The sequence below is a fragment of the Chionomys nivalis genome, chromosome 3 (genome assembly GCF_950005125.1).
Source record: "Chionomys nivalis chromosome 3, mChiNiv1.1, whole genome shotgun sequence".
NCBI classification, from domain to species: domain Eukaryota; kingdom Metazoa; phylum Chordata; class Mammalia; order Rodentia; family Cricetidae; genus Chionomys; species Chionomys nivalis.
Window position 1 is genome coordinate 109,413,413 of NC_080088.1, and position 20,410 is coordinate 109,433,822.

General features: G+C 47.1%; 1 protein-coding gene across 1 annotated transcript in view; it reads right to left on the minus strand.

Annotated features, from left to right (window-relative positions):
- The window catches only part of Dnah10 (dynein axonemal heavy chain 10), a 116,567-nt gene extending 98,373 nt beyond the window's left edge, over positions 1 to 18,194 (minus strand). The window contains exons 1-8 of the mRNA XM_057765430.1: positions 17,942 to 18,194; positions 16,606 to 16,689; positions 8,986 to 9,086; positions 8,047 to 8,155; positions 7,002 to 7,117; positions 6,005 to 6,221; positions 3,365 to 3,522; positions 2,760 to 2,990 (exon numbers count right to left, since the gene is read on the minus strand). Coding sequence (XP_057621413.1) covers positions 2,760 to 2,990; positions 3,365 to 3,522; positions 6,005 to 6,221; positions 7,002 to 7,117; positions 8,047 to 8,155; positions 8,986 to 9,086; positions 16,606 to 16,689; positions 17,942 to 18,155 — 1,230 coding nt within the window. The 5' untranslated portion in view covers positions 18,156 to 18,194. The remainder of the gene's footprint in view (positions 1 to 2,759; positions 2,991 to 3,364; positions 3,523 to 6,004; positions 6,222 to 7,001; positions 7,118 to 8,046; positions 8,156 to 8,985; positions 9,087 to 16,605; positions 16,690 to 17,941) is intronic.
- Positions 18,195 to 20,410: the final 2,216 nt, after the last annotated feature.

Sequence of the window (20,410 nt, forward strand, 5' to 3'; positions counted from 1 at the left end):
GTCTCGAAAAAGCAAAAAAAAAAAAAAAACAAAAAAAAAACAAAGAAGGAGGAGTGTGGCCACTCTGCTACCCTGAAACCAGCAGGCTGGGAGGTGAGCAATTCTCCTGAAGAGGCCCTGGCTCTGAGCCTCCATGTGGAAGGAAGCCAAGGACACCCAGGCAGAAAGGAGCATGCAAGAAAGACAGCCATTCTAGAAGGGGATGCGCTACCCAGTCACCCAATGGATGCCCTGGGAGGCAAGATGAAGGTCTCTATGGAGCCCTTGCCAAACCCTGACCATTAAAAGGGAAACAGGGGTTTTTATCAGGAAAACAATTGCACACCAATACACAGTGCAGTGACTGTCCTAATTAATGGCAGCTATCAACTTGATATAGCCTAGGGTCATCTAAAGAAGCCTCAAGTTAAGGACTGCTTCGGTCAGACTGGCCTGTGGCCATGTCTGAGGAATTGTCTTAGTTGATCACTGATATGGAAGGGATTGATCAGCCAACTGTAGGTGGCACCATCCCTAGGCAGGTGGGCCTGCACTATATAAGGAAGAGAGTTGGGAGGCTAGATAGATGACATGGAGTTAAGAGCACTGGCTACTCTTCAGAGAACCTTGGCTTGATTCCCACACCCACATGGCAGCTCACAAACTCTATAACCTCAGTCCCAGGGGATCTGATAGCCTCTTTTGGGCTCTGCGGGCTGAACCAGGCATGCCCATAGTGCACAGAAATACATGCAGGCAAAACATCTATACACATAAAAAATTAACATAAAGATTTAAAATGAAGAAAGCTAGCTGACTGAGCAAAGAGTGAGGTGGAAAGCCAAGTTCCTCCATGGTCTCTGCTTCAGTTCCTGCCCTGACTTCCTGCAGGGATGGGACTGTGGTCAGCAAGTGTAAGCCACACAAGCCCTTTCCTCCTCTCACTGTTTGTGGCCAGAGTTGTTGTGGGATAAACTTTTTGTACACTGTGATGAAGAAGTGTCTCTGCCAAGGAACCTTCTGATTGGTTTAATAGAGAGCTGAAAAGCCGATAGCTAGGCAGGTGGGACTTCCCAGAAGATATAGGAACTCTGGGAAGAGAGGTGGGGTTTGCCAGCCAGACACGGGGGAAGTGGGATGCATGGTATTGAGGAGAGGTAACGAGTCACACGGCAGAACGTAGATTAATATAAATGGGTTAATTTAGGTTGTGAGAAAAAGATGGGAAGAAGCCTGAGCTAAGGATGAGATTTCATAATCAACAGTCATCTCCGTGTCATTGTGTGACCTGCTACCAAGACTATCACAGCGACAGGCAGCAACCTGAGAAACTGACACACGGTAGATCTGACGAGGAACCTCAAATTCAGCCTTTTGAGTTGGTATCGCTACTCTGTGATAAAAACAAGAGGAAGTGAAGGGTGGAACTGAGATGTGCACTGCCGGCCAGCCGGAAAGCAGAGGGACAGACAGAGAGAAGCCCCACGAGGACAACACCCTCCCAACACCCTCCCACCCCATGGCCTACTTCCTCCACCTCCTGAAGGTTCCAGAACCTCACAGAACCCAGTGCCATACGCCCATGGGAGACACTTCCGTTCAAACCACAGCAGAGCATGTTAGGCTCATGAAGACAAAAACATGAGACCATAACTAGAAATCATAAAAGATAAATCTGCAGGGGCTAGAGAGATGACTCAGGGGCTAAGAGCATGCACTTCACCACCAGAGGACCTGAGTTCAATTCCCAGCACCATGTCACGTGGCTCACAACTGCCTGTAACTCTAATTCCAGGCCAGAGCCTCTGTGGGCACCAGCATTCCTGTGCGCATAGACTCACACATAATAAAAAGTAATAAAAGATTAAGAACACAGGAACAGCTAGGCAGTGGTGTGCATGCCTTTAATCCCAGCACTCAGGAGGCAGAGGCAGGAGGATCTCTGTGAGTTCAAGGCCAGCCTGGTCTACAGAGTGAGTTTCAGATTAGCCCGGGCTACACAGAGAAACCCTGTCTCAACAAACAAAAAACAAACCACAAAGACAAGGACTTTACTTATTTATTGACTGATTGGTTGGTTAGTTTTTGAAACATGGTTTCTCTGTGTTGCCCTGGCTGTCCTGGGACTCACTCTGTAGACCAGCCTACCTTGAGCTTAGAGATCTACTCCCTGCCTCTGCTTCCCACTGCCTGCAGCTTTTGATGACCACTTCTAAAATACGATTTAAGCTAGGATAGAACATTTGCCTAGCGTGTGCAAGACTGAGTTCCATTTCCAGTATTTAAAAAAAAAATCTTGAATTATTTAGTAGTTTGTTATTGTTTTGTTTGTTAAAGGTAAGGACTCAGTTGAACCGTGGTGGCGAATGCCTTTAATCCCAGCCCTCAGAGTCAGACGGATCTCTGAGTTTGAGACCAGCCTGGTCTATGAAGTGAGTTCCAGGACAGCCAGAACTACATATGGAAATTCTGTCTTAATTAGACAAACAAATAAACAAAAAAAGAATTTAAAAAAAAAAAGGCAAGGATTCAGTAAGCCCAGGCTATCCTCAGATTCACAATGTGGCCAAGAATGGCCTTGAGTTTCTGATGTTGCGGCCTCCACTTCCCAAGGCACCACCAACGGGGCTAATGCGGGCCTTTGTGCATTTGTGCATGCTAAGCAGGTACTTTTCCAGCTGAACCCCACAATGCTAGCACCCCAGTGTAATTTTAAAAGTGGCATCCATGCAGTGCCCCTCACAGGGCTGGCTTTCCAGGGCGCAGCCCACCCTCCATACCTTGAAGTGACGTTCCACGGTGGACAGGAAGCGCACATTGTCCGAGGCCTCCATGTGGAGTTTGAACAGCTCCGTCAGGACAGGCTGCACATTGGCTGTGAGCATGGATTCGGCTTCCTTGATCACATCCAAGACCTTCCTAACGAATGGAAGCTTCGTTTGCTCATAGAGGGCGCTCAGCGTTGCGTTTCTTTCTCTCCAGAACTCAATCTCAGCCAGAGGACCATTGCCCTGGGAGAGACAGGAGCACACAGACAGCGCTTGCTATTACTGTGGGTGGACACCTGTGGGCATCTCTACAGTCCCCACCCTTTTTCCACCTGCTCGGGGCAGGCTGGTCAGTACAGGGCTTCTGGGTGGAGTCCTCATCTGGCATGGGCCAATCAGTCGATCTCAGGACCTAGGGAATGCAAGACGAGGACCCTGCCCTTCCTGGTGGTGCCCACAGGGCCAGAAACCACACATCACTGATGCAGAGGAAGCAGTCTGAGTGGACAGCCCTCATCCCACCAGCATCATTTAGGGAAGTCGCACACTGAGAGAGACACCGGCTCTCCCGGAGACCTTCCTTGGGCTGGTGGGCTGCAGGCCCCGGGACAGGTTACCTGGGGCGTCTTCTTCAGCTGACTCTCCAGAGCAGATGAAATCTGGCTCAGCCAGTTGATCACACACTGCTCCAAAGACTCCACCATTTCTACGCTGGCCACCAGCTCGGACACTTCCCCCTCCACACTGATGCTGGGCATCTCCAGCTTGATCTCACCTGGTGGAGAATGACTCGTTAGAGCTGGCATTCAAGTTCATCAGCACTGCTTTCCTGTTGGTCAGGTTGCCGGCCCGTCCCCTCCTCCGTCTCTGCCTGGTTCTCTTTCACAGGAATGTGGTTAAAACCCTCTGCTGAACGGCCCAGTGGTTAAGTCCCATCAAAATGATGTCAACATAATGAATTGGTTTTCTTCCTTTTTTTCTTTTCCCCCGAGACAGGTTTCTCTGTAGCTTTGGAACCTGTCCTGGAACTCGCTCTTGTAGACCAGGCTGGTCTCAAACTCACAGAGATCTGCCTGCCTCTGCCTCCCGAGTGCTGGGATTAAAGGCGTGCGCCACCACCACCCAGCGGTTTTTAAACATAAAGCAATGAAAAGAAAGCCAGCCTACAAATCACAATCCCAGAGAACTTAGACAACAATATGGACATTAAGAGAGACTTACAGAGATCTAATCTACATGGGAAGTAGAAAGTAGAAAAAGACAAGATCTCCTGAGTAAATTGGGAGCATGGGGGGACCTTGGGAAAAGGTAGAAGGGGAGGGGAGAAGAAGGAAGGGAATGGAGAAAATATATAGCTCAATAAAAACAATTTAAAAATTAAAATAAATTAATAAAAAGAACCCCCCCCCAAAGAAAAAGCATGAACATGAGGATGAACGGTCTCATCTCAGAACCAAACAGAGCGACCAGCAAGGAAAACTCCAAACTGAGGAACACTTCAGGCACATAAAACACCAGACCCAGGGAGATGCCTCCACGGGCTAAAGTGCTCGCCATACAAGCTTAAGGACATAGTTCCCATCTCTGGAACTCCTATATGAGCCAAGAACAATGGTTCATGCCCGGAATCCCAAGGCAGAGACAGGCGATCCCTGGGGCTCGGTGACCAGCAAGGCTAGACTGGTGGTTCTGAGAGACACTGTATCAAAAAAGAAACTAAAGGAAACCCAAAGAACGCATCTGCACACACAGGTGTGCCCACACCCCACCAACACACACAGCTACACCCCCACCACCCCCACCCACAGGGAGTTAAGAAAAGAGTGGATTCTCTAGAGTTCTGGTCCCACATCACCGGCTCTCCTGGCTAAACACTCTGCAACCCTTTTCCTGGCTGGGTCCCCAAACATGAGCACCCGGTTCAGCTCCACTCCCCCACCTGCCAGCCTGTTGCATCCTTGGTCCCCTGCTTGCCACACCTGCTTCCCATTACCCCAGGCTCTGGAACTCAGGTAAGGGGAAGGGATCAGGTGGGTACTGCCCACCCGACGACCCCTGACAGCGGGTCACCTGAATACCACAGCAGGGGCTGCATGAGACCCAACGCTACCTCCTCTAGGCAGCCCCCATGACCCTGCGCTTTTGTGTAGACCTCACCAGCTTGCTGAGCTCCACGTTCTACTACTGTTGGGCGTGCATGGGGATGCCCAGTGGCCACGAAGATTCCACCATTATACTTCTAAACAAGTCCGTTTCCAGTGAACTTATAAACGAGCATTACTGGGCTGGGGATGCGGTTCAGTGGGGAGGGCTCTCGCTTAGCGTGTGCAGAGCCCAGGGTTCAAGCCCCAGGACTGTATAAACTGAGCATGGCAGTATATGTCTGTAATCTGAGCACGTGTGACGCAGAGGCGGAAGAACCCGAAACTGAAAGTCATGCTCAGTTCTATGCAACTGATCTGGACTACAGGACCCCTCATCTTAAAAACAAACAACATCTGGGCATTGGGGTGCGTACTTTTAATCCCAGCACTGAGAGGGCAGACGTAGGTGGATCTCTATGAGTTCCAAACCAGTCTGGGATACATAGTGAGACCCTGTCTCAAAAAAGGGGAGAGTGGCTAAGAGAGATGAGACTGCTCAGTTTTTGTTTTTAAGAGCTGCTTTTCCAGAGGGCCTGAGTTAGATTCCCAGCACAGGCATAAATCTCAGTGGCGTGAAACTCGAGTTCCAGGGGGTTCCAGCGCCCTCTTCTGGTGCCTGTGGTACTGCATGCAGACATACAGGCAAACAAACACCCACACGCACAAAATAATATGTTCAAAAATGCCACGAATTGCCGGGCGGTGGTGGTGCACGCCTTTAATCCCAATACTTGGGAGGCAGAGTCAGGCGGATCTCTGAGTTCCAAGATGGCTAGGGCTACATAGAGAAATCCTGTCACAAAAAAACAAAAAGCAAACACACAAAAAAAAATCACAAATTAAGGCAGTTAAATCTCTGAGTTTGAGGCCAGCCTGGTCTACAGAGCGAGTTCCAGGACAGGCTCCAAAGCTACATAGAGAAACCTTGTCTCAAAAACAAAAAAAAAACAAACAACCCCCCCCAAAATAAAAAAAAAAAAAGAAAAAGAAAAGAAGAAAAGAAGTCACAAATTCAAACAAACAAACAAACAAAGCCTTCTGAACTTTTGCATTGCTTTCCTAAGAATTTTTGGTTCTTCACAGATGGGGAGGGGAGGGGCAGAGCAGACCGACCTTCCAGCTGCTGTATGGTCCTTTGAATGTTGTTGGCAAACTTCTGAAGATTCATTAGGAATTCATCGCGTATCAGCTGGACGCTATGGTACTCCACTGTTTCCCCTGGTATGCTGGGCAACTCTGATGTGTCGTAAGAAAACTCTTGGGTTTCTACAGCTGTTCCCTGGCCCGACTCCGACTTGTGCTGGTTGAACGACAGCGCGGGCATGAAAACCTGCAAATGCACAGCCATTCGTGTGGTTAAATCCTGGGGTCTCCAGCTGTCTGTCAGGTTGGCAGATGTGCAAGCTGGCACTGGGCACCCCTGGACGCTCAACATTCAGGAGGCCGTTCAAGGCACCTGGGCTACAAATTGAGACAAGAAGGATTTTGTCACTACAAAGGTCTCAAAGGACACCCCAATTTGCTGGCTATATAACAGTTGGCCAATTAGAATGAATTTTGCTTCGCCCTGCTGTTATTATTTTAAAATTTTATTTATTTTGTATACAGTGTTCTGCCTGTGTGTATGCCTGTATGCCAGTAAAGGGCACCAGATATCATTTAGATGGTTGTGAGTTACCATGTGGTTGCTGGGAACTGAACTCAGGACCTCTGACAGAACAGCCAGTGAGTGCTGTTAACCTCTGAGCCATCTCTCCACCCCTGAGGTTATTTTATAATGAACAACTTGATCTTCTTTAAGCAGCCAGCATCTCTGTTCTCAGAAGTCACAAGATTAAAAGGTGTCATCCAGAGGCCTGTGGTCCAGCTGTGAACCCAGCACATGAGAAGCAGAGGCAGGAGGACTGCCCATGAAGTCAAAGCCAGCCTGGGCTACAGAGTGAATTCCAGGCCACCTGAGCTATAGAGAAAAGACGCTGTCTTAAAACAAGCAGAGGTTACCAGATGAATGAGCACATACGGTGACCTCCTATCCCACATCTCTCCAAGGCTAAACCCTCTGGCCCTTCTTTGGAAGCAGGGGACTGTCCTGGAGACGCCACACAGTTACCTGGCAGATGACGTCCCTCAGAAAGCAGAGCACTTGAGAGTTTATGATCCCGTACTCCATGGTCTCCGGCATCATTTCCATTGCTTCCTTCATGTCGCTGGCTTCAGGGATGGCCTCTAACCCGAGAGAGACCCAGGGCATGGAGTCAGTGGGTGTCCCAGAGTCTCTCCCTCCTCTCAGAGGCTCTGGTCACACAGTCAGAAGATGGGCTGATCTGGATTTAAGCAAACCTTGAGCAAATGAAACTAAACTACATCTCACTGGACTTTTAAGCTGGTTTTTTGTTTTGTTTTGTTATTTTTTTTGGTTGTTGGAGTCAGGGTTTCTCTGTGTAGCCCTGGCTGTCCTGGAACTCAATTTGTAGACTAAGCTGGCCTCGAACTCACAGAGATCGGCCTGCCTCTGCCTTCCTAGTGCTGAGATTAGAGGCGTACGCCACCACCGCCTGGGGAAGTTGTTGAAAGACTCTGGGGGTTTTAAAACTGTACCGTACTTTACATTCTAGTATTAACAAGGTTCTATTTTAAAAGTTATCTGTTTAGGAGCTGGCGAGATGGCTCAGCCAGTAAGAGCACTCACTGCTCTTGCAGGGGATGTGAGTAGAGTTCCCAGCACCCACTTGTTTTCAGAACCACCTTTAACTCCAGTGCCGGGAGAGCCATTCTTCTGATGTTTAGGAGCCCCAGGCATGCATACGGTGCACTAAAACGTGCATACACATAAAATAAAAAGAAAGCTTAAAACACACATACGGCTCATCTTTAGGGTTGAAGAGATGGCTCAGTGGTCCAAGCACTTGCCAGACACGCACGACAACAAGGGTTGGTATCCCTGGAAACCTGTGTAAATGTCAGGTGGATGTGCAGCCTGCTGTAATTCCAGCCGTGGAAGGTAGAGAAAGGGGGATGCCCAGAGCAAGGCAGCTAATAAGAGTCGTCACGTCGGCTTCCTCTGTGCCCAATGTCAACCTTGCCTGCCCCACGCATATGCCCCTCCACATGTACATGTGTACCCCCCTACACACACACACACACAGCAAAGGTACCTTTTGTGCTTCTGAGGAAGAACACCACGGTCTGTTCGAGAAACTCCTCTGGGATGGGGGTGCAGCGCACATGCAGGTCCAGCCTGTTGATGATGCGCTTCACGAACTTCTGAAATACGTGCGACACGGTTGGGCCGGCAGGTGCCTGCTCCGCAGAGCCCACTCATCTCCAGCGCGGAGGATCCCATTCCGTTCTACAGCAGCCCCAAAAGAGCTACTACACGTCCAGCCCCCGGGCCCTGAGTCTGCAGCTTCTGCTAGGCAGCCCAGGGACAACCGAGAAGTGACCTTCGGAGAGCTGGCAGCAGGCTTGGAGGGGTGGGGCCCATTGAGAGAAACTGGCTGCCTCTGGCTAGCTGGTTGGTTTGTTGTTTCTGGGACTTCAGGCGGGCGCGTTAAGTATTTCTTTTTAAAAGATTGATTTCTTGGGATTGGAGAGAGGGTTCCGCAGTTAAGAGCACTGGCTGGTCTTCCCGAGGACCCAGGTGCAGTTCCCAGCACCCACGTGGTGGTTCACAACCACCTGTAACTCCAGTTCCAAGGTGTCCTGGCCTCTGAAGGCACCGGGCATGCATGCGGCGCACAGTCATATGTGCGGGCAAAACACCCACACAAATAAAATAATAAAATAGTATTTTCATATATAAACAAATGTTTGGGGTTTTTAAAGATTTATTATTTTCCTGTGTATGAGTGCCTTGCCTGCATGTTTGTCTGTGTACCGTATGTGTCACTATTTATGTCTTCCTCCTTTGTCAGCCAAAACTGCTGCTGGGAGCCCCTCAGTCAGTAAGGAGTCTAAGGGTGTTCTGGGAAATCTCAACCCAAGATTCTGGAATCCCCGCTCTAACACATGGTCTCACATGCTCTGTGCCTGTCACCCTGCCTTATGAGAGCCCCCTGAGCCATTCTGCCAACAAGCTGGAGAGTAGGGCACACCTTGCCCGATGGTTTGTCTGGGTGCTCGATGTCGACGTCATCATCGTCCACATCAAACAGGGAGGGCGTTATGGAGTCGTTTCTCAGCTTCGAATTCTTGGCTATAAAAACACAAAGCAATGAGTTGAGACGGCCAAGGTTTCCCACCAGCCAGATGCCTTTGCATGGTACCTCCTGTCCTCCATCATATGCTCTGCAAAGGACCGGAGTGTGGCTGTCACAGGAGCCCACACACCCAAAATCCTCCCTGTGGCTCACAGGTATATATATCCTAGCTGTGGTGCCCAGCAGATGATTCCTCCGAGTTGGGGTGTGCATTTGCATGTGTGTGTTAACCTTACACAAGGTTTATGAATAAGAGTCACAACTAGGGGTTCTAACTCAGCAGTAGACATGTGTCTAGTGTGTGCAAGGTACTGAGCTCCATCTTCAACTCTGCAAAATGAACAGCCAGGTGTGGTTTTACACCCAGCACTCCAGAGTGGAGACAGGACGATCAGGAATTCAAGGTCATCTTTGGCTACAGAATTCAAGGCCAGCCTGGGCTATAGGAGACCCTGTCTCAAAAAATTTAGAGATGATAGCTGAAATATTTCAGAGGTTAAGAGCACTTGCTGTTATTCGAGGGGACCTGGGGTTTGCTCCCAGCACCCACATGGCAGCTCACAACTGTCTGTCACTCCAGTTCCCTGTCTTCAGACGCCCTCTACTGGATTCCACAGGCACTGCATACACATGGTGCGCATACACACCTGCAGCTGCCAAAAACACACTCGGGGGTATGCTTAGTGTCACTGGAGGTAGTTAAAGCTGGGCTGGGGTAGTAAGAAGGTCACTAGTTCATTCCCTGACCACCCAGACCACACAGAAATTGTATTGATTAAATCACTGTTTGGCCTATTAGCTCTAACTTCTTATTGACTAGCTTTTACATCTTAATTTGGCCCATTTTCATTATTTTATATTTTACCACAAGGCTCATGGCCTACCAGCAAGGTTCCAACCATGTCTGTCTCTGGTGGTGGCTCCATGGCTTTTCCTGACTCCACCTTCTTTCTCCCAGCATTCAGTTTAGTTTTCCCCGCCTAGCTCTGCTCTACCCTATCACAGGCCCAAAACAGCTTCTTTATTAACCAATGGTTTCCACAGCACACAGAGGGGACTCCCACATCAGGCTGGGGTTGAGATGATGAATGGCTCAGTTGGGAAAGTGTTTCCAGTATAAGCCTGAGGACCCGAACTCCAGCACTGTAGAAAGGCAGGTGTGGAGGCACATGCTTGCAATTCCAGCACTGGGGAGGCTGGGACAGAAGGGCCATTGTGGCTCACTGGCCAGCCTAGCCTAGTAGGTGAGTTCCAGGACAGTGAGAGATCTTGTCTCTGAGAACACGGCGGACAGCTCCAGAGGAAGGACACCTAAGGTTATCCTGTGGCCTCCATAGATGCATGTGAACATAGGTAGTTTTATATGCACACATGCACAGCATGCTTACCTGCGTGGGTGCATGTGAACGTACACAGTTTTCTATGCATGCGTGCACAGCATGCTTACCTGTGTGGGTGCATGTGAATGTGCGCAGTTTTATATGCATGCATGCACAGCATGCTTACCTGCGTGGGTGCATGTGTGTGCAAGTGTGCACACACACACCAATAAATAAACTGTTAATGCTGAGGTTTACGTAGCATGAATGATAAAAACCCAGAGACAGACATTGGGGTTCATCCTGAAGATCAGAAAAGCAAAGCAGCCAACTACTAGAGAGCTGTCATCGCTATGAAATCTTCAGACTGAAAGAGAAAGAGTTCCTTCTCATCATGCTTTACATTCCTCCCTAGTGCTGGGATTAAAGGCGTGCACCACCATCACCAGGCCTCTATGGCTAACTAGGGTGGCTGCTGGGATTAAAGGTGTGTGCCACCACTGCCTGGCCTGTATGGCTGACTAGTGTGGCAGTTTTACATTCTATTTTTCAGGCACACTTTATTTATTAAAATACAAATGAAATACCACTACATTTCCCCTCTTTGTCTAAAATTTTAAAAAAAGGAAGGCTATACTAATATAAGAAAACTACATAAAATAAATACAATAACTATATATAAATATATTCAGGCAATAAGTACATCATCAATGTCTAGTCCATTTGCATTTAACAAATTCAGAGAAAATTCTCCATATCTATCCTATCTTGGTGAGTCCAAAGTCTTGTACCTAATTTACTTTCTATCATAACTTGCTTTCTGTGTCTGGTAAACAAGGAAAACTATAACTTTTTAGTCTTTAACTCTCTCAGAGACCCAAGAAGGAAATAATATTAACTGAGTAAGCAGGAAATGTGAACAGGCAAATTCCAAAACATGTGAGAAATGACAAAACAGCCGGCTGCCTGGACAGCCACCCAATGTTGGGTGTCCATCTTCAGCTGACAGGCCTGGACAGACTTTTCTGTGAAGCAGGATATTCTAAAGGGCTGTCCCTCCTTGTCTTGACAATGTTTGACAGTCACTCTCTTTTGTGTCCTGCTTGTCCAATTAGGACAGCATACTGTCAGCAGTTGAGGCAAGGGCATTTTCTTGCCACAAAGGAAGTAAACTCCATGTGGAGTTTCTTCAATGCCCATTATCTTCTCTGAAGTAGATTGGTGCTGCCAGGAACAAACATGTCTGATTGTAATAATAATAAAAAAAAAAACACTATGTGATTAAAACATGTTAAATGCCACATTCTGTAGATCTCTGAAGTGTTTGAAAATGACCTATCTAAAATATATCTTTGTTTGACCTGGCAAATATACCTAATGTGACTATAAGTTCAATTATAATAGGTGGACAGAATTGTAATTGTAACCTGCCTTTCCTGACTTATTTGCATCAGGATAGAATGTAGGGACATTATTAGTGTGTTCCATACAATGAGGGGAAGGATCCAATTAGTTCTCTTTATAAGTTGAATTTTCTTGCTTTTGGGATAGTTGTTGCTAATCTCTCCCCCAAAAAATTATTACAAACTCTTTGCCAGGGTTCACTTTCTTCCCATAATTTGTTAATTTCATCATTATTAAAGGCACTATAATTTCTGGTGGGTCTATTCCTATTCTGGCTGTTCTGTCATTTCTCACATGCTTTGGAAGTTGCCTGTTCACATTTCCTGCTTACTCAGTTAATATTATTTCCTTCTTGCACCATAGATGGGAAATGTCTCCAAGCAATCTTTGGAAGTCATTAAGAGTCTGCAATCGATCTCTCCTAATTTGCAGCTTTTGGGATCTAATTTTTATAAACCTATTTTATAGCCTAAATAATTAATAGAATCTCCTCTTTGTATTTTTTCTTCAGGAGTAATTTGTAATCCCCAACAGGCCATTTTATTTTTACTTCTTCAAACATTCCTTCTAATGTATCTACATTTGACTCAAATAGCAAAATGCTGCCCATGTAATGATAAACTAGAGATTCAGGAAATTGTTTTCATATAATTTCCAATGGCTTGACTTGTAAAATATTGGCACAGGATAGGCCTATTAGCATTCCTTATGGGAAAACCTTCCATTGATATCTTTTAGCAGGAAGAAATTATTATAAGAAAGCTCTGTGAAGGCAGATTTTTCTGTCTTTTTCTTGTAAAGGTATAGTGAGAAACAATCTTTTAAAACAATAACTATAAAGCCGGGCGGTGGTGGCGCACGCCTTTAATCCCAGCACTAGGGAGGCAGAGGCAGGCGGATCTCTGTGAGTTCGAGACCAGCCTGGTCTACAAGAGCTAGTTCCAGGACAGGCTTCAAAACCAGAGAAACCCTGTCTCGAAAAACAAAACAAAACAACAACAAAAAAACAAAAAAAAAAAAACCAACAATAACTATAAGAGGCCATCCTGTAAGCAATAGAGAAGGCAGAGGAATTCCAGACTGTAGAGCGTTCATTGGTTGAATCACCTTATTAACAGCTCTTAGATCTGTTACCATTCTCCATTTTCCAGATTTCTTTTTAACAACAAATACAGCATAATTCCAAGGACTGGTTGGTTCTTCAATATGTTGAGCATCTAGTTGCTCCTGTGCCAACTGTTCTAAAGTCTGCAGTTTCTCTGTTGTTAAAGGCCATTGCTTAACCAATACAGGTTTGTCTGTCAACCATTTTAAAGGTAGGGCTGTTGGTGCCTTTGAAATATCAGCAGCTGTTGTGCCCCATTCTGTACAACCTGAATGGTCAGTGACTGTTCTTTATAAAACCTTCTAATATTTTCCCAAAAACATACATTAATTTATGGCTTATTTCTAAGGTTGGGAGAATGTTAATCTGAATATTCCATTGCTGTAACAAATCATGTCCCCACAAATTCATTGCTATATCAGCTACATATGGTTTCAATATTCCTCTCTGACCCTCTGGCCCCATAGATTCGACCCATCTTGTGCTCTGCTTTACCTGAGATAAAGTTCCAATTCCTAAAATCTGAACATTTACATCCTGAAGAGGTCAACTTGGATACCAAGATTCTGATGAAATTATTGTTACACCCATACCTTTGTCTACCAGACCGTCAATGACATTATCATTTATTTGTATTTTTAATTTTGGTCTTTGTTCATTTATCTAACTTTGCCAGAATCTTCCCTTTATGATTTCTCCTGATTTTTTTTGTTCTCTCTTCTATAACTGTTCTGTTATCCAGAGCAGTATGGTTTCTTACAATAGGTTCTTTAATTGCTCTGAAAAGGAGTTTCCTATACAATGGCGGGAAATGACTAAACTAAATTTGGCATAGAGGCTTGCGAGAGGCCCCTCATGGAGTTTCCCAATGGCAAAGAACGAACGTGAATATTCCTCCTTGACCTACAATTTAATAGTCTAATACCTTTGCCGTACCTTCTGCATAATCCAGAAAGGAGGGACCTTCTGAGTGGTTTACTCTTAGAAAAAAACATTGTTTCTAGGAATGCCCTGTCTACAATCCCTCTTAAGGTGACCTTATTTGTCACAATTATAACTTTTGACATTTTGATGTTTCCTCGACCCTCTGGAAATCGCCTCTCCTATCCATGCATCATCATGTTCATGAGATTCAATATCAATTGTATCTCAAATCCATTCCTCCAAAGGTGTTGCCCTTGCCTTTACTAGCCTAATTATCCTTTTGCATAGAGAATTACCATTTTCAAAAGTCAGAGACTCAACTCTTATTTGTCTAGCTTCTGAATTTGGTATCATTCTATTTACTGCTGAAGTCGATCTTTATAAGAAATCTGCAAAGGCTTCCTTTGGGCCCTGTATAACTTTAGTAAATGACTCAATTTTCTTTACTATTTCTTCAATTCTGTCTCAAGCATTCAAAGCATATCTTTCTCCAAAAATTTGATCTTGGGAGATTTCCCTACCTCTAGCTTTACTCCGTTGTTCAAAAGTCTTAGCCTATTCTCTGAAGCAGGTACTTCATTGTAGTTGTGGAACAGGCTCTGAAACAGCTTTAACTAAATCTATCCAGTCTATAGGGATAATAATTCTATAATTCTATTACAAACTCACCACAAGTTTAGCATTTGCATCACAAAAGGTGAATGCACGCCATATGAGACTGTTGCTTCCTTGAGTCTCCTTAAATCTAATATCGGCACAGGAGTCCAGTCAGCTGTAACAGAGCCTCTGCCATTTGGCAATTCCTGTATGGTTACAGAATTTATTAAAGTTGGTTGTCTGAAAACCTTAGGCTGTTCCTCTCTATTCTTGTAATGCAATGCTGTAATTGGTTCTCCATTAAATTCTTCTGTCTGGATTTTAATATCTCTATGATCTGTTTTTTTTTATTTTGGTTTTTTTTTTTTTTTTATTTTGGTTTTTCGAGACAGGGTTTCTCTGTGGTTTTGGAGCCTGTCCTGGAACTAGCTCTTGTAGTCCAGGCTGGTCTCGAACTCACAGAGATCCACCTGCCTCTGCCTCCCAAGTGCTGGGATTAAAGGCGTGTGCCATCACCGCCCAGCTATGATCTGTTTTAATAGATTTTTCTAAGGCCTGTATCACTCAGATTAACCAACTTTTTTAGTGATGAAACAAAAATGATAAAGCTGATAATGTTTACAATTGACGTTACATAAATCCCTTCTAAATGAGATCGCCTCTCCATTTAAAAGTTCCATTTTCAAACTGTCCAGCATATTATCTTACAGATACATAAATTCCTCCATTATAATGGTGTTTCCCACTTTTTAATGTTGTGAAAACTTTCTCTTTTACCTAATTCCTCCCTTTAATAATTCCCAGTTGTCTTACCAAACTTACCAAAGATGTTGATAAAGACATGAGGCTTATTACTATTGCGTAGAACAGTAAAAGCCTGAGTGGATTTCAAGGCAGCTACCTAGTTTGGCAGTAAAGCGAAAAAGGGTTCAGGGAGAGCCTGCAACCCACGGGAGAGAGAGGGAGAGGGAAAAGAGAGAGAGAGAGAGAGAGAGAGAGAGAGAGAGAGAGAGAGAGAGAGAGAGAGAGAGAGAGAGCGCTGTCTGAAAAAAACGCACAGGGAATTTTGGGAAAAGCATGTGTGGCCGAGAGCTGCCTGAAGAAGAACCAGTCAGTCTAAGGTCAGTGAGTCCTGTGGCGTTTGGAGCCCAGGTGCTTCTGGAGTTTGGGTGGCAACTGGAGACTATTTTGGAGAGGCTACAACAGGAAAAGCCCAAACTTACTCAGAGACTTGGGGGGAAAAAGAAAAGAAAGTCTAGCTGGGTAGGGCTGGAGCCCCATACGAAGCTCCAGCCTGTGCCAGTGGCTTCTTCACGAATTCATACCTCAAATGCTGGGCACCAAATGTAACATGAATAATAAAATGTCAGAGACAGATATTGGGTTCAACCTGAAGATCAGGAACGCAAAAGCAGCCAAGCCACTAGAGAGCTCTTAACTCTTTGAAATCTTCAGACTGAAAGAGAGCGAGTTTCTGTCTCATCCTACCTTATATTCCTCTCTAGTGCTGGGATTAAAGATATGCACCACCACCGCCACCTGGCGTCTATGACAAACCAGTATGGCTGCTGGGATTAAAGGTGTGTGTCACTGCCGCCTGGCCTGTATGGCTGGCTAGTGTGGCTGCTTTGCATTCTATTCCTCAGGCAAGCTTTATTTATTAAAATACAAATGAAATATTACTACAGTTTTATGCTATGGGTTTTGTTCCTTTGCTTTTTAAAAGTAGCCCAGGCTAGATCAAACTTACTACTGAGGCCTTGTCTTAAAAAAGAAAGAAAAAAAAAGAATCCCTATTTTGTTCCTAAATTTGACCAACACACACATACACACAACACACACACACACAACACACACACCCTGCCTCGATCTTTGCCTGTGTAAGGGAAGTGGCAGTGTAAGTCCAGACGGGGACTAGTGTACCCACAAGCCAAGGGATGCCAGTACCAGCAGCAGCAGAATCAGGTAAGGTGGGGTCTTCCCTAAAGCTTCCAGAGGGGTATGACCCTGGGGATACCTTGGGCCTCTGGGCCTGAGATATTTCTGCTGTTTTCTGCTGTCCTATTAAGGCCATGTGACGGTAGTCCAGGGACCCTAGTGTACATATCCACCAACAGTTCCACAGACCCCCGTGTAGAAGTGGCTTCTGTCCCTCCAGACACTCACTTGTCACCTTATCGGGACCCTCTTCTTTCTGAGATTCAGTCTCATCTTCCTCTGCCTCCTCTTCAGAGACCACAGGAATTTCTTCTTTATGGATCCAGAATGGGGAAGAAAATACAAAATAGTATTTATCCCCAAACGAGACAGTTGCCAAACCTTTGCTTTAAGTGGAGCCAAAGGGTAGGGACACACCCCACAGGGGTTCGGAAATGTCACTGCAAAACATCATGGTGCTGAGGCCAGCATGGAAAATTGTGCCGGTTGAGAAGAGGGTTGAGGACACGCCTTTGCCGGCATGAGAGCGGCTTGGTCCACCACACCATAGCATGTTCTGCAGCACTGGGCGCAGTCTGGAGAGTGTTCCAATAAACCCAGTGTGCCAGTGAAGCCTGCAAGCTCTGGGCTCGGGAGGTGGAAACAGGAGTTCAAGGCTAACTGCCCACTAATAGCAAGTTCAAGGCCAGTCTGGTTTCCACGATGCCGTCTCAGAGATGCCCCAGGGGATGCTCTGAAGCGAGACCCAAACACTGGCAGAGTGAAGGCACCCAGGCAGGTGGCTGCAGTAGCTGCGGTAAGAGCAGACCCAGCAGGAGACAATCGCCTGCTGCTGGAGCTCCTGGAGACTGCAAGAAATTAGGGTCGTGGTGCAAGGTTTTTGCTTTCTAAATATGTACAGAAGCCCCTACTGTATCTGGAAATCTGTGCTTTTATTTGTTTGCAATTAATGGGCCTCACCCAGAGGCCCGGGATAACGTGTTCAGGTTCAAAGTTCCACTTGGGGAAGAAAATTAAGACCGGGATAGTTAGATTCTAGTGCGGCTGAGGCAGGAGAGCTCAGAGTTTGAGGGTACCTTGAGCTACACGGTGAATTCCAGGCCAGACTGGGCTATGAGCCCCTGTCTCGCAGTGTAATAAATGATGAAGACAAGGTAAATGAGAGCAGGGCGCAGTGTATCCTGACGCTAGGTCCCTCCCGCTCTAATCTCTCTCTCCCTTTCCTGCCTCTCGCTGACTGTGGAGTTCCGGTGATCCTGAGTTTGCCGTGGTCCTCGGGTGATCCTACCTCAGCAGGGATTGCAGTCAGGCGCCATTTCGGCCTGCTGCCGCTTTTTAGAGTAGGGGACTAGGCATGGAAGGTGAGCTCCTCTGAGCCTCTGCAGATCCTGGCCTTGGGACCCTCCCGCTGGGAGGCATCTTACAGGACAAGAGATTCTGGGCCTCCTCTGTGTCCCCAGCAGAGAGCAAGGATGGCTGCGCCCCCCTCTAAGGCCCCCGGGCGCATAGTAGGGCTAAATGCCAGCAGGGTGCTGACTGTAGGCTGGCCTTTGCCCAGGCTCACCAATTTCCACCTCCACCTCCTCGGGCACTAGGACGCGGTAGAAGAAGAGCGTGGAGGCGCAGTCCTCGTCGGTTGCGTGGTTGAGGAAGTGAAGGATGAGGTCCTCCGCCTCGCTGTCGTTGCGACTCAGCAGCTCCTCGAACAGTTTGGGGTTGGTGAGGCCGAAGGTCGTGTACACGCGGTCGCGCATCCACAGAACCCGCAAGTCGTCCATGGCGCAGACTTGAGCGGTGCAGGACGCAGGAAGGTCAGAGCCTTGAGCCGGGCGGCGTCCGTGGTAACGGCGCCCCTAGCAACGGCACCTGGGCGACAGCGTCGGCGCTTGCAGCGCCAGCGTGAGGCTGAGGGCCTTCCATTGTGCAGGTAGGAAAACTGAAGTGCGAGAAAGCTGGTTACTGAGGCGTGACAAGGGCATGGCTCTGAGGCGGAGCCAGGCGGGACTAGAAGCAGTGGACTGTTGATGCAAACCTACACTTAGTTGGGAAAAGAGAATCTCAATGAGGAATTACCAACATCAGATGGGCCTATAGTACCTTTTCTTGCTTGCTGGTTGACGTAGGAGTGCTCTCCTCCAAGGTCTTGCTTCAGTTTCTGCTGCAGCTTCTGCCCTTAATGATGGAGTATAACCTAGCATCAAATGAACCTTTTCTTCCCCCAAGTCGGTTTTGGCTGGTGTTTATCACAGCAACAGAAGCGAACCAAGCCGGACAGGCAGGCGGGACTGGTCTCAGTGATTAGGCACTGTGAAAACACCTAGGTAGAGCATGGGAAACACCAGTGGGGCCCTAGAAAGGGACTGGCTCTTCCTGACATGGGGGCTTAGGGAACAGGATCACAAGAAAACAAGACACTGGCATCTCAAAAATATATTTTTATTTGTCACTAGCAAAAGGAAGTTCTATACTGACAGGAGATTAGTCCTTCATGCGTCTGCAGGATGCAGTCCTGACTGGCTCCCGTAGTTCCTGTGGATTTTGTGGTGTTCGAGCAGAGCCGGGCAGCTGCAGTCCTGGGGCGGAACAGACATCACTCCAAACTCCCGACTTAAAGCATAAGGACAGTTCTTAAGGTCTGCTTGGAGAGTAGGGCATACGAGCAACCCCAGATTTAAAACATCAGTAGAGAAATAAACGGCTGAAGCTTTTTTTGTGTTTTTATTTCCCAAATGGGTCAAACTCTAAATCACAGCTTGATTCGCCAACCCCATAAGTTATCAACGGGTAGTCTATGGCCTATGCCAGAGCACTGGGCCCGAATGCCAGTACAGCTACTCCCAGTCAAGCCCAGCACGGCGTACCTGTAGTGCCAGCTGAGTCCAAGGCCTGCATAGGTGGCATTAAACATCTCGAAACATACAGACCCATTCTAGAACTGAGGCCAGGAGAGAACTTGGAGGGGAACGGAATCTGTCCCAGTCCCCATGGTGGGAGAGTCCAAGTGCTCAAACCCCTTTGCCTGCTTCTACTGGCCATATCCGGCCTCTCCACCAACGGAAGCCAGCGTGAGGCAGTGAACACCTGAGCAGACGGCATGGCTCTGCTGTGATAGGGAGGACGAACATCACACCACCCAGGCAGTTGCTTGCTTCCCTCTGTATGATGCCATCAATTATATTTCCAGAGGGTTCACAAAAGGAGTAATTTGTTTATGTAATTACACTCCATATAACTGTGACAGACCTCAGTTGAGAACTCACTCCAGTAAGAGATGCTAGTTGCTTGAAAAGTGGCCCCATCACAATTGCCAAGAAGGACAATGAACGTGGCCAAAACTGCATCTCCTGTCCTTATCCCTGGAATCAGTTATCTCTGTGAGGACCAGAGACCCTGGGGGACCAGTAATGAGAGTGACATCACGGGAGTGACAACGGATATGAGTAAGAGCAGGTTTAACACTGGGCAGCACCACCTCATCCCAGCCGCAGTAGGCTTGGCATCACAGCTGCCAGGAAGCTGGCAGACAGGGCACAGATGCTGGAGTTCACTGCCCACCAGTGCAGACTCCGCTGCAGCTAAAGAGTGACTTACTGCAGCTAAACAGTGCCCAGCTGCGGCACGGGCAGTTCACTGTCTCAGCAAGCAGGCCTTAAAGGACCCAAAAAGCTGCTAAATCCCAACTTCCAAAGGCTTGGCCCCACTCTCTGCCACACAGAGTGGTGGGGCAGGGGGATGAACAGGACCTCTGAAGTAGCATGTGACTCAAAATTTCAAGAGGGCAGAAATATGTTTGATTCCCTTTTCTCTTTAGGATGTCATGTAGCCTGGACTGGCCTCAGGCTGACCACACAGCCAAGGGTAACCTCCTGCCTCCACCCTCTGAGTGCTAGGAATATGAGGTGATTCTGAGGATCTGGCAACCAAGCCACACCCCAGCCGCAGACTTTTTTTCTGAAATACTTAATCTAAAACCAGTTAATGTAAAATGTGAGAATGAACATAATTTATGAGCCTATGACAGGGATCAGGGCTC